Source organism: Scomber scombrus, chromosome 19 (assembly GCF_963691925.1).
Source record: "Scomber scombrus chromosome 19, fScoSco1.1, whole genome shotgun sequence".
NCBI classification, from domain to species: Eukaryota; Metazoa; Chordata; class Actinopteri; order Scombriformes; family Scombridae; genus Scomber; species Scomber scombrus.
Genome location: NC_084988.1, coordinates 25379398 through 25394199, shown reverse-complemented (window position 1 = coordinate 25394199; position 14802 = coordinate 25379398). Strand labels below are relative to the sequence as shown.

The 14802-nt window shown below is 38.6% G+C and overlaps 1 protein-coding gene across 1 annotated transcript in view; it reads right to left on the bottom strand.

Moving 5' to 3' along the window:
* The window catches only part of si:dkey-288a3.2 (protein phosphatase 1 regulatory subunit 37), a 65435-nt gene that overhangs the window by 36456 nt on the left and 14177 nt on the right, over positions 1-14802 (bottom strand). Inside the window, exons 3-7 of the mRNA XM_062439812.1 lie at positions 12043-12088; positions 7644-7744; positions 7328-7447; positions 3787-3934; positions 444-599 (exon numbers count right to left, since the gene is read on the bottom strand). Of these exons, the coding sequence (XP_062295796.1) occupies positions 444-599; positions 3787-3934; positions 7328-7447; positions 7644-7744; positions 12043-12088 (571 nt within the window). The remainder of the gene's footprint in view (positions 1-443; positions 600-3786; positions 3935-7327; positions 7448-7643; positions 7745-12042; positions 12089-14802) is intronic.

The following is a 14802-nucleotide window of genomic DNA, read 5'->3' as shown; positions in this document are numbered from 1 at the left end:
ATTGGAACAAATTGAATAGCCCTCCCCTTCTAAGCGTGTTGGAGAATCTATGGTGTCTGTAAAACAAACGAAAAACAAAAGACGCTCTCTAGAGTCAGTATTTGGTTTGTCCACTCTGGACTACTGTAGAAATATGGTGGGGTCCATATGTAGATATAAAGGGCTCATTGTGAGGTAACGAAAACACAATGATTCTTATTGTCATGGGATTTTACACTAATTTAAACATACTTAGGAATTTTATACTCTGTGTCTTCCAAGTCAGTTCCACTAGATGCCGCTAATTTCTACACACTGCACCTTTAAGTACAAAAATACAGCTATAACCTCATAACCTTTCTTTTTTTCCCTGCATCATTCAGCACTCATCACTGCATACATTTGCACCGCACAGCTTTGAATAAGTAAGCATGTTTGTTCTATAACAAAGATTAGCATTTTACCAGCATCTGCTACAGCATTGTTGCTAAGCTCCAGCATCCGTAAAGTGGTGTTGTAACGTAGCATGTCACCTAGCTGCAGGGCATCCTGGTAACTGTTCAGCAGGTTGTTGGTAAGGTGGAGCTCTTGTAGAGCCCGGTTTGACTTCAGTGCACCGACTAAAAGCAACATCAGTAACAACAAAAGAGAATGTTCAATTCAGAATATCAGGAACAAGGCCTAAAGTTATTAGAAGATAGCGCTATTAGCTACCGCTATTAGTACAGGAGGCTAATTTTTTTTTTTTTTAGTTGGACTCAGGGACAAACCTTTGACATAATTTAGGTAAAACTACTTTGAAAGGTTTGCAAGTCTCACTTTACTTGCCCTGATATACTCCACACTGGTTAGCATGACCCACAGTTTCGAATGACCAAACATATGACAATAAGAACACTGTTAAAATCACAGAATTATAACATCTGAACAGTGAATTTTGGAACTTATTCTGAATTCTAAACTTTTTCCACAGATCTTAATAATGCAGTATTTGTTCGTGGGAAGCCAGTTGGGCACCATGCCCTTGTCTAGTGCCTCCTACTGGTTGGCACAGGCACCTGCATGTAGGATGGTGGAACTAGAGAGAATAATGGAAGGTGATACAATCAGAGAAGGCACATGGCTGTCTACAACCTCCTCAGTAGGAGTAGGACTAAGGAAATGTGCTATTTCAACTTTGGATGCAAACCTTTTTTTTTACCCCAATTGAGACACATAGATGTTCTCAAACTGACATTAGATATATGGTCCATTGTGCTTGTACGTCCTCAGAACAACATCGATCCTCCGGGTTGTAACTGTGATAGACTGATTGATGGTGAGTGAATCTGAGCATGAAAATGAGAGCGCAGCAGGAATTGCCGCCTCCTGCAATTACTCCAGTAAAGATCAAGTGACACTCCTTTGCCTTTCTAACACGAACAAGCCATTGTTGGAGACAGAGTTGTGACTCCTCAGCACAGGAGACCTTACGAAACACTTGCCAAATTTGAAGACCCTCTTTAAAAAAACGTCAGAGTATACGCTGTTGTTAGGATCTTTTCATTACAGAGCTTTATCATAGATTTCTTATTGCTTGTATTTATGTGTAATGGTAAAGTGTGTGGTGTGGGCATCCCTTGTGTGTTTGTGTAATATGTACTGTACTATGTGTTGGTGTTGCCTGGGCCCTCACTGCCCTTGCATCCAGATCGATGCTGCAGATTTGATCAAGCCTGTTGGGCTGCATGTGGAATGCCAACATTGTCATCAGGCACAGTGGGAACCAAATGGTGGAATCGGTAGGATTGATCCGGTCGACTCCACCGCGAGCGCCCAATCCTGCAATCAGAGGCCCCTCCGATCGAAGGCAATGATCCTCAGCTGGGAACCCCTACAGGGAACCCCCCGCCGGGACGGAAAGGGAGGTGGTGGCAGGCTCTGGAAAGGCAGAGAGCTCGGGGTGGGGTGGGGTGAGGCATGAGCGTGGGAGGAGGAGGGGTTGTGAGACCCTAAAATATCAAAGAGATCCAGGAAGCGAGTGAAGATGTTGGAGGAGCAAGTTGCTGTCGGGAAGAGTGGGCAGCATACTGCGTCCATTTGGGTCTTTCTCTGTTCCCAGCTGAGAGGGGATGCGAGGCTCGTGTTCACTGCTTTCTTTTTGTCCCAGAGAAAAGTCAGAAGCAGACAAAGATTGTTTCACTAGTACATTTGATCATGTAGAGGAATTAGAAAAAGCCTTTATTAGGATCCTCACTAGGTTATGTAATAAGAAAGTAAAAGGAAATGATTATTTTCTGAAGTAATTGTCGTATTGAATGTATTTTTTTAGCTAAATCACCATCTAGCTCAAGCCTAATGTGAACTAACCCTGTTGCACATGCCTATGTGTGTGTGTGTGTGTGTAAGTCCAGCCATGAACACCACTCAACCCCCCTCTGAGTGTTGTGTTCTCCAGTGGTGAATACATTTATATGTGTGTGTACTCATCCAGTACTGTAATGGTACATCTCCATCACCACAGATACTGCTGAGAAATACAACAGCAGCCAATCAATGAAGTTCAGAGAGGATGGACATTGCGGCATTTTCTTATTTTGAACATTTCAAATGACACTTGAATACTTTGTGGGTAAAAAAACAAGCTCAGGAGAAAGGCAAAATCCGTCTCAGGGGGGCGCCGGAGAGTTGAACGTGAGTCAAAGATTCTGTGTGAGGTGAAGAAGAGTCATAACTCTCAAATCTGAACACACAGATATGAAATACATATTTATATCATTCAGTGTGACTTAAGCTTCCAGAGGATATCATCATATCTAATGTCTATTGCCAATAAACCTAAAATAGAAGCTTCTGAACTTGAGTCTGAGAATCATCACATTTTCTTCATTATGAAACTAATCCAGTGACATCTGGATAGATAATTCTATAGATAATTTGTAATAATTTGTATAATTTATATTTTTAATGGAGCCAATTTGCTAAAATGTAAACATACATCGGCAGAGCAAAACAGAGCAGTATCTGTGGCTTACATTACAACTGTGCACTTTAAGAGTTTTTATAGGGTCTCCAGCTGTCCTGGTGGGGTTTTTTCTGTCATCATATTGGTTCCCAAAAAGGCTTGTACGTTGGTGTTAATGTGTTCCACCTATCAGACTAGACAAGGCAGGGCAAGCAGCTCTTCCAGCAAAAAGATCCACTTTATAAGACATCAGTCTGGGTGGTGATTACAGGAGGACCAGTGAGTTCACTGAAAAATAGTAGGTTATTACAGCTGTAATTATTACTAGATTAGGGCTGAACAATTACCCACATACATGCTCCAGACTGGATTAATCTCAGTGACCAGGGCAGATGATGTTAAAATCACTCCAACTCCCCTAAAAAAATAGATCCTGTCCAAATTGGGCTCAATGTGCACATTTCTAGAAGTATATACAAGTCAGTTTAACAAGTGTGTGATTGTGTAGAGATCATAAGTGTGCATATCTCAGGTGATATCTTTGTTCAAGAGACAATACGTTCCTCCAAAATGTGTGTGTATGTGTGTGTGTGTGTCCTGGCTGCCAGAGCCTTTATAGATGTGTGCAGCGGTGTGTAAAGTGACAGGTAAGAGATTAGGCCTCTAATCCTGGTCCAGGCCTGCAGAGAAGGTCACAGGTCAAAATCTGGTCCTGCTGGCCACAGGACACACACACACATTAACACACCCCAAACACAATGTAGTGTGAGTACTGAGTGTGTGTGTGTGTGTGTGTGTGTGTGTGTGTGTGTGTGTTTGTGTGTGTGTGTGTGTGTGTGTGTGTGTGTGTGTGTACGTCATACTCAGTGTGTATAGTGGCATGCCACTGAGCTGGGCATTGTGAAGGTGCAGCACTGTGAGCCGGCTGGTCAGCAGAGCTTTAGCTAGAGACTGGGCCGGATAGTCCACCACGGGCACATTACACACATCCAGGCTTGATAGACGCACACTCTGAAACAAACAGAAAAATGTACAAAGAGGACAAAGACAGGTCAGAATGTCTGATCTGCCCAAAAATAGAGAAAGAACAAGAGAAGAATGCAGGATGATATGGAGGGGTGGTAGAGATAGGAGCATATATAGGTCATCTTGGATAGGGGTTTAGGATAGCGTTAGTGGGAGATGTGGGGGTTTGATTAGTGTAAAATGGCACTGGTCATGGTTTGGTGGAATTAGAGGAGTAGACTTAAGTAATAAAGATCAATTAAATAACTTATGTGACAGCTTTTAACCTAGATGATCTCAAATGCTGCAGGTCAATCCAGAAATCCAGTGTGATATCCTGATACTACACATTTGGAGGAAGTTGGCGTGGAACTTTGGGCATAAAAAGCACAGGACACCAGAAACCTTGTAAGGTTTAGGCCAATGGTTCCCAACTGGTGGCCTGCACTCTCTAAGTGAGCCACTGGTTCATTCTGAGTGTGCTGTGAGCATGCTTCCCATTTTCTTTAAACATTATTCTCTGTTTTACTAAAAGAGGAACTATTGTGCTCATTTCCAGCTTTTTGGACTCCACTACAGTAGCTTTGCATGATTGACAGTTAAAAAAACTCTATTTATTTCATACAGGCCCTTTATGGGAACCTCAGGATACACTGTGTCTCTTTAAAGTCCATTTGACCTACTGTCTCTTCAAGGCCACACTCCTGATGTGCTCAATATGTTCTGATTGGCCGGGTTTATAAATCAGAGTTGTGTAAAGTTACCGCAGATGCAAACCCCACATTACCTGCTTTATTGCTTCAAAAAAAGCTTTTAAATTACTAAAAAAGTAGGTTTTTAATGAAAAGAATCTATAAAAAGTGAAACGTGTTCCTCATTGATATAGTGGTGTTCCGTTAGCAGCACTAAAAAACAGTTGAGACAACAACTTGGAGATATTTGTTCAACAGATCGGTTAGAAATAATGCAGGGAGGAATAGCACAAGAAGAAACAGTCACAATGATGACGATGTTTGATGAAGAGCTGCAGACGACCAGCCTCCATCAGATGAACAACTTATTTAACTTTGCTCTGCTTCCTCGACAACCCCCATAACAATGGAAATACACCATAATGTTAGCGGAGCAGTGAACTTGTGAGCTGTGCATGGAGCAGATGTTCATATGAAGAAATCCACCACGAGCTGATGTCAGCTTGGGCTGAAAGAAGAAAAAGCTGTTGGAAACTGAGTGTTCAGAGAGGTCTGAAGCCAGTGCTTTTTCCTCACAGCGATTACTTCTACATAAGTTTATGTCCTTTTATGACAAGTCGACCACTTTAAACATCAACATCCAACAATGTGACATTATATGTATGTCTGAAAACAAGGAAAAGCATAATAGGTCGCCTTTAACACATAAATATGGGACTGTCCTGTAGGTTTGACATCGTATAGGTTTGTGTGGACATCAGTTTGATGGTAGTCAGTGTTGCTATGTAGAAGAAGTCAGTCAGTGGTGTGAATTAGAGTGGTAGCTAATTAAAAAATGTTGCCTTGTTTCATTTGGGAACTACAAATAGTTACATAGTTGCTTAATTAATCCAAAATTAACCCAGAATCTGAAAATAAACTGATTTAAAATATTGTAAATTTGTTGGATAACCTTGGGAGTCATACCCCAAAGCTTATACCATTGACTTTTAACTTTGACTTTTCTTTTGTACTGTGCTGCTGATGCAAGCCATGGGCTCCAAATGCAAATCACATTGTCTTTGGGTAGGTGAATGTGATTTTTGCAACTCTGTAGAACTAACCATACAAGTAGTCGATTGATGCCAGCTCATGGAATGTAACCCCTTGCTATGTATGTCTTTTGCTTTAGCGGTCGTTCCAGAGTCTCAATGCATATGGCAAAGCTAGCTGCTAGAGACCAGAGTATATTCAATTTAATTATACTGGCACTGAACACAAAAAAAAAAGAGTGAAAACAAAAACAAACAAAACATGTTATATGCAGTCAAGTACTGGCCTGGCATGGTAGCAGCACAGCAGCTGTTGTATTACCCTGCTATTTTTATCCGGACCATTTTATGCTCTAATAATAGTAGTAGCCTCAATAAGTCAGAATAAATTTCAACAGCTAATAAGCTTTTAACATATTTTTAAATGGTGGTTTGACGCCCTAATTGCACTCGGCTGCAATGCTTCTTGTTTTATTGCATTTTAAGCCCCAGTTCCAGTATTAATATTTATTTTCATTTGGTGAAATAATTAAAGGGCAACACAGTGGCCAACATTAAGAAAGTCCTGGATTTGGAGGCGCGCAGGTGGTCGAGTGGTGAGAGCGCATGCCACGTACGCAGCCGACCCCGGTTCGAATCCCGGCCGGAGGTCCTTTGCCGCATGTCACACCCCCCTCTCTCTCCCATGTTTCCTGTCTGTCAACTTCTGAATAAAGGTGTCTATGCTGAAAAAAAAAAAAAAAAAAAAAAAGAAAGTCCTGGATTTTGGAAATGTGATACGGTTCAAACATTTGATATATGGCTGAAGGAATTAGTAAATATATAATACCTAGTTAATTGAACTTACAACATGTAGATCTGAATGTCAGTTTTGCCTGTTAGCATCAAATTACAATGCCTGACTTAATATAAAAAGAGAACAAAGTGAGAAACTTTAAAGGTTAGTTCAGACAGAATACAAAGCAAATATTCCCCTTGTCCAACTTGTGTTTTTGACTGTTGGACAATTTGTGCTTAACAGTCAAATCACCAACTTTAAGTTTAAGCCTAAAACTAGCTACCGACTGACGTACCAACCGTGTGCTTGTGTTCAATTCAGCCTCTGACTGAACTCAGAGCTCACCAGGAAAACTGGTTCTTTCTGTTACTTCCCTCAAGTCTTTCTCCTTTTTACTCTCGTCTACGTTTATAAAGCACATTTATATAGCGCAAATTTTAATATTTTATCTCCCACCCTCCCGTATCCCATTCCTGTCCCTGGCCCCGTTGAATTTGCATCGCCTTTGTATGATATCGCTCCTACAATTTGCTTCGCGTTCTGTCTGAACACAGTAAAAGTTGTTTATTTCATTATTTGCCCTGCTCCTGTCCCCCTCTCATCACACAGACGCTAAAGTCAGTCAGCTGTAACATTTGAAACTAGACCAATTGTTTCTCACCTCATAGCTAATCAGTTATTCCTGCTAATGCTATCCATGTTCCTGCAGTAATGCAATATGTGTGTGTTATGATGTGTTTTTATGCTATGTACGCAGCAGGGAGTACTCCCTCATCCTGTTTGCTCTGCCCCACATCTTCAATCCATGTAATGTGCAACAAACTCACTTTCTACAATGTCCATTATCCCCTGGAGAAAGCCTACAAGTAAAGATTACTATTCCACTGCGTCAGCCCACCTGCTTTATCAAATGAGCGAGGGCCCTCCAACCCGATGTTCCCATACTGCTGTTGTCAGAAATGTCAAGATGGGTTGTAGATTCATAGTACAAAATCATATCCAGCAACGACGAAGCTCCCTGGAAGAGAAAAAAAAAAGTAGAGGAGGGAAAAATGAAGAAAGCAAGGCCCCAAATTTGACACGGTATGTTATGAAGTTCTTTTGGAAAGAAAAAAATAGCCTCTAATCTGATACAGAGGGAGGCCTGAATATGAAACTGTATTGGAATTGGAAGACGAAGATGAGGAAAATAAGTTTTTGCTCATAAAACTCACATTTTCTTCCAGTTGGGCTGCCTGCAGATTGATTAAATCAAAGTGCAGCGATTTCAGGACGACTTCCAGAGCTTCACAGGAGCGGTGGTCTAATCGCTCACCTTGATAGAGGCAAGTAATCAAACAGAAGATAATTGGGAGACTGTCTGCTAACAGGCAAAATTGCACGGCTGTAAATGTGCTTTATCCTTTTTTCTGAAATGAGTGTTTCGGCAAAAATCACGACACAACAAATTCCTTTATAGGCAAAGTCTATTTGTGTGCGTGCGTGTATGTTTTCTTTTAATAAAGTTCTGGGACTTAATCAGAAACAGAGAAAGAAAAAATAATGATAACAGCACCAGTTAGGAGCAACAGGACATAGTTTTTTTTCATGATTGGACTCCCAAGATGTGAATGCTCGAGCGTCCATTGATTACCGACTGCCTGCAGAACATTGTCATCAATAAACTAACATACTTGTATACACCAACTGAACTTCCAAAACCTCTGAACGTTTGATTACTTTCAGACACTTTACCTCCGAAATCTTACAGAATATGGAACTATATGAATGACTTCTATTATTTACATAACATTTACACTTTGTTGACTGTTAAAATTATGACTTACTTTGCAGATTTCAATCACAAAATCTTTAAATTAAAATATGTCGTATATATGATGTTGCAGATGAAACTAATATGGAATCGGTTAAAATTGACTCTACCCAGGCCAGCTACAACATTCAAATGCTACTTACACATTAATACATCAGTTATAATAATGCATTATATAATAATATAAGACTCTCTTCTCGTTTTTTATTACATTTTTTATCTTCATGTTTTATAGTGTTTTCTTTTTTCCGTATTCCATTCATACTTTATATTTCTATTCATTTTTGAAACAGTAACACAAATGTACTTTTCTGTAGAGTTTAACATAGTGACATATTTGCACCATTGTTCCTTCATTTTTACACTTTTCTTATATTCTGTTTTAACATTTGTCCTTTTATTTAATTCATTGATTTTCTATATCTTATTTGTATTTTCCATATCTTATTTTTTATATTCTACTATAAGGGGTGTTTAGCGTAGAGTTTTAGCATCAGGATTATCTGTTAGCTAAACTATGCTAGTTGTTTTAGCCCCTAGATGTATACTGCAGCTCATGTAGACAGTAGGGGAGACTGGGGTTAGATGAGCCATTTTTCATATTTAGGATCACTACATCAAGGCAATCATAGTTGTGTCGCTAACTAATATATCTGCATATATTTCAGGATGTTGTGCATCCCTTCAAACAAACAGAATGAGTGTAAACATAAGTGTTTCGATAATATAGCATGTCCAAAAAAACTCAACTTTAGGGGGCAACTTACCCCAGAGTTACCATTTTGACTTTATTAGTCCCAACAGCTAAAATGTAACACTTTTATGCTAGGTTTATGACCTCATGTTGTAGCTCATAGATACCACGATTGATTTATAAAACAAATTTAAAATGATCTATTTTGGTCTAAACACAATTCTCATGAAACTTATGATAGACTAAATTCACTTTCAAGAGTGAAAAATGTTTTTTTTGGAAATAAATGTCTAGCCACTTTACTCATGTGGTTCTTACCTTCACAGACTCCATGAAAAGATGCCTTCCTCCTAAATATTTGGTCACATGATCAATGTTTTTTTACCGTTTACTAGCAGCAATGGGTAGCTCAACTTACCCTTTGGCTCAACTTACCCTTTGGCTCAACTTACCCCAGTCTCCCCTACAGAGTGACACTAGACAAAAAGCAGTGGAATTTATGGAAACTGTGTGCCTTTTAAAAAACCAAGTGTGACAACATCACCTGAATGTGTCCCTTACAGTGTTTGAAACCTGCTAAAGTTCCCATTAGCACGACACCAGAAAGCTAATTAACTGTAAAATTGAACAAGACACTGGTCTTCACTGAGAACTGTTGGACTACATGTGTACAGCTGTGCTCTAATGGTTGATATAAGTTCATTATAAATATGCTATACCTGCCTTAAAGGTCAAAATGATTGTTGATGTATTGACATTGGTGTTTTTTGACTTACTGACCCTAACTTTCAGCATTTGTACAGTAATAATTACAGCCAATCGAATATATAGAACATATATAAGTATCGATTTTTTTGTACCACCTCTGATACATGTAGTATATTTATACCATGTATATTGATTTTACTCTGTATGCTGAGAATCTTGGGGACAAACATGTCCTTTGGGGATGAATAAAGTTCCATTTGAACTTCTACATTACTTCAGTAAAAGAAGAGAGGGAACAGTTCACCACTTAAATTGAATCCACCATCTATATAAATGTGTGAAATGAAGCTTCCCCTTGTTTAAAGCCTTTTTGCGTATCTACATTCTCTTTCACATTTTTTATTTTAGTTTTTGTAATCCAATTTTTAATCCCATTGTTTCTGAGTGATGATTATGTTTTCAGTAGTGATTATCAGGGATCACTGTTACCCATTTTTTGAAATCTGATTACTCTTTTCATTTTTCTCATTTAATTTTACTCATCCGACAAGTAGCGTTATGTTTGATGTGTCTTTGTTGATGAATTTACAGAATTACAGTTACCATGCAGTAATGTGGTTACTGTTGCTCCCCGGCTCAGATCAGGAGTCACACTCCAAATCAAACTGTGACTGATCAAACACTTTTAAGACTCAATCTTTCTCTCTCTCTCTTTTTTCTCTCTCCTGGGTTAATTCTTATCTCCCCGGCCAAGAAGGGGGAAATGATAATTACTATCATAATTATTTCCAAAATGATTTTTTTCCCCCCTCTGTTTTAACAATAATCACTTAACTGAGCGATGGCAGAGGGCGTGTGAGGTGGAAGGGAGAGCCATCTGAAATCCCATTTTTCTAATCCGCCCTGCGTCGGGAAGATAATAAGGCAGCGACACCCGCAGTCAGATGTCATCAGTGCGTGACGACAGTGACGCCCATCGTGGCATCTCGCACAACTTTACACTGCTGCTTGTACGCTGATGTGTCTGCTGCTGTGATTCTATACTTGTGAGAACTGCCCTGTTTTAAAAGTTCGAAGACATTCAGAGTGAAGACCAGTGTTTGTCCAGTGTTTACAGATTAGAGTTTGGATTTAGATCAGGTTTAGTTTAATCCAAGTGTAATAATAAGGATTAAGGTTTAGTTTACTACACTATAAGAACACGAGACATATTTGTTTTAGGTTTAAGAACTATAAATATGTTACGTTTATTATAACGATCAAATTCAATTCAGGATTTAGGATTGGGTTTAAAATATTTGGATATAATTTAAAATGAAAAAAACAGCTAATGTTTGTTTAAGCTTTTAAGTAGGATTAGATTTACTTTCATCATTAGGCGCCCAATCAAATTTAGGATAGGATTTTGAGATTAGTGTTAAGATTTGAACTAAAATTAAGTTTAGTTATATTAAAGGTTATAATCCATTGTTGTTTAGTATTAGGATTTTGATTTAATATTTGAACTAGTATTGTGTTTAGTTAATGCAAAAATCACATTTAGTTTAAGATTCTGATTTAACTGGATTAGGTTCAGCTTAACGTAAGAGCAAACATCAAATTTAGTTTAGGAACTAGTTCAGGATTAGTATCTAAAATGATATTAGGTTTGACTCAGTTTAATAGTTACATTCAGATTAGAGACCGACCGATATATCGTCAACTGATAATATCGGCAGATATTGGCCTATCACTGATATATCAGTACTGGGGTATATGTTGTCTTATGTGTGACAATTTTTTTAATTAATCTGGCATTTTATGTATGTTTGATGCTTTTTTATTAATTTAAGTTTAGGTTTTTTTTCTGTTTACTTATTTATAGTTATTTATAATGATTCAATTCCCAGTGAAGTCTACTGATGCCATTTAATACAATACAGTTTATTGTTAAACAGTAAAATATCATGTCTCCATTACATACAATTGTCACAAGTGTTTGAAAACCACATTTGAGGAATCATTGCATGTTATATCTGTATGTATATGATTATCGACCAATATAACCATATTGGAATTGTTTTAATCCCTAATATTGGTATCGACCCTGGCCTCAAAATTCAGTATCGGTCAGGCCCTAATTCAGATTATGGTTTGATTTAGGGTCTACAGGATGAATTATAGCTATGGAGTAAGGATTGGCTCAAAATTGAGCAGTTTTATCATAGAGGAGGCTTTGTTCAATACAAAAAGAATCTCAGATATAGTGATATTATCTGAGATATTAATGGTTTATTATTACATTTTTTATGATTACACATTGCATACATTATATTACAAAAATCATTCAGTGCATCATGAATGTCACATGAAGCCCTCAATCATATTTAATAATGATGGAGTGAAGCGTTCAGCTTACCTTTGAGATCCAGACATTTCACACTGCCACCTACACACACACCCTGCTGAGAGAGAGACAGAGAGAGGGGTAGAAGCAGGAGGTGTGAGGGAAAGGCGTGAACACACACACACATACACACACACACATACACACACAAACACACATATATTTGGCAACAGCAGTGCACCATCCACCCCCCCTTAGTCTCTTTCTGCACGGCCTCTCCATCCATGCCACACTGTACCGGTTTGATCAGGGAGGCTTATTGGACGCCAGAGCATGAATTATGAATTTCACACAGTTTACCGCCGCCGTTGATGGTGACACGGTGTCCTAATTAACCAGTGTATAATAATTAGAAACAGCTGGTCATCAGTTGATGTGTTCATTTGCCAGAGCCAGTGTTCCACATACATCTAATTTGACTGCATCAATCACCGGAGGTGGCAGATTTGTGCGGATGGTGGAAAACACTGATTTATTTTTTTTTTTCAACTGACAAGCTAAACAAGGAACGAGACCAAGTTTTTTTTTAAAGCTTCCTTTTATAGATGGTGTTCTGATCATAATCTGAAACAGGCTTGGGCTAATATATGGATCTGATTTGGCCATTTTATTAAATATGCTTCACCTCTGATAGCAAAAAGTTGGTTATACTGATATTTAATGACGGTAATACATCTCACTTTTTGCTTATCTTTGATTTTTGATTAGGACGGTCTGAGGTCAAAAGCTGCTAACCCCGAAATCATTTAATGAGTCTGCCTTCAAATGAGGGCTTTTTGCCTCATGATTTAAATGCTGTTTCAGAGGCTTTTTACACCCCACATGAACACAGCTGTGGGAGATATCGGAGTGTTTAGCAGGAAACTGTCAAAATTTAGGAGCATTAAATATTAGTATAAAACAGAAAAGGAAATAAAATATTAGTTAAAGCTTCATTGGCCACTAGGGGGCTCCAATGTGAGGAAATTAAATCAAATGTGAAGCTGTTTTGGGTTCTACTATCCATTTGTACTTTAGATTTATACGGACAAATACATTGTTTACTTGCTTTAAAGGCCCTTAAAACCAATTTTTAGGGTTAGCTTCTCACTTTGAGTGATGGGATTTGACATGAATGCACAATTGTCTATCAAAATGAGTTATTGTTATTATTTTTGATGCCATCATCTTAAAAGATTGAATTATTTGTTGTTTTCACTCGTCTGAAGTGGGAAGGGCTCAAGTGGAAAAGAAGCTGATGCAATGCTATTTCCGTGAACCAATCAGGATTGAACAACGTTGCAATAGAACTGTGATTGACAGTTGCCAAGCCGCTGTCAATCAAATCCGATGAACTCTTAATATAAGAAGTAAGAATATTTTCTCCCAACTTTAACTTTGGTATTTGCATATTTAGTCATGATGACGCAAACTGAGAACTAACTAAGAATGATTTTTGGGGTTTTAGTCATTAATATTTAATGTAATAGATAAATACTTTGCATTTAAAATCATGTTTCTAGGGGTTATCTTCTAGTGTCACTTTTTTTAAGGACAAAAAAGAACTGGGATAGAGGGTGTCCAATATCTGCCCGGGGGCCCCCAAAAATTCTTGTGCCGGCCCTGTCCTCCCCTCTCCACTCACACATCAGTCAAACCTCGGCTTTCTAACTGCTTCCTCTACACCGACTCATCTTGGCTGGCTGACTGGATTGCCGCCTTCTTATTTGCGAGCGGCTCCTTGTTTCCTCTCTTGTTGCTAAATATGATTCATTGTTCAAAGGGACACGGGGAGTACAAAAGGACTTGGAAGGCTCTCCTCGCTCGGCTCTCGTGCCGCCGAGAGGAGAGCAAGGCGGGAGACAAAAGGACCGCGGCCATAATGTGCTCCTGTTGAAAGAATTAGACGGATCAATGGGACATAAATTGCACTGTTTATGTATACAAGAGGCTGTTGTGTAATTGGTAGAGGTGGTTGAATTTCCCCCCGTAATCATCTTAACTGAGACACACACACATGCACAAATGTGTCTACGTGCACTTTAACACACATTCTCACACATTCTGAGTATATGTGTGTGTGTGTGAGTGTGTGAGTGTAGTGTAATATGTGCTTTAACATTGCTTCATGTATGAATACAGAGGGCTTTCTTCACTGTAACCCCCATAGGAAGGAGAGAAGCTTCACATTTTCATCTCATTTCAGTTCGATTTGATATTTTGTGTTAATTTTGATCCCAAAGAAACAACAAACCTCGAGGATTAGCGGCTCCCGTCGTCATTTTATGATATATTTTTCTGTGTTAATTGCATTTATTACTGCCTCGGGACAACAATGTGACATATGGGCAAAAAACACTACCAAAATCTTAAAGATCAGATGGTGAAAACAAGAAATATATATATATATATGCATTAGAGAGTTGTTCTGTGACATACATATGGTCCCTTGTTTCGTATGTATTTTTGCAAACATATTTCATGAACCTCAATCTTCATTTAATGCTTAATTATTCTGTGTGAGTCAGGAAGTGATTGTTTTTGTTCATGAAGCAGACATTTGCATATAAGAAAAATACAATATATTTGTAACACTAAATTCTCTCCTACTCTTTACTTCCACCCTATTGCAGCCTACACTTATATGCACATAAACTGGTTTAATAATTAATTCTATAAGAACAGAGATTGTGTGTCTACTGTGTGTTTGCTTTAAAGTGATGAAACCTATAGAACGGGTGGATCCATCCTCCTTTACTGTCACTGTCTCCTTTATTCCATCAGGTTCCTCTC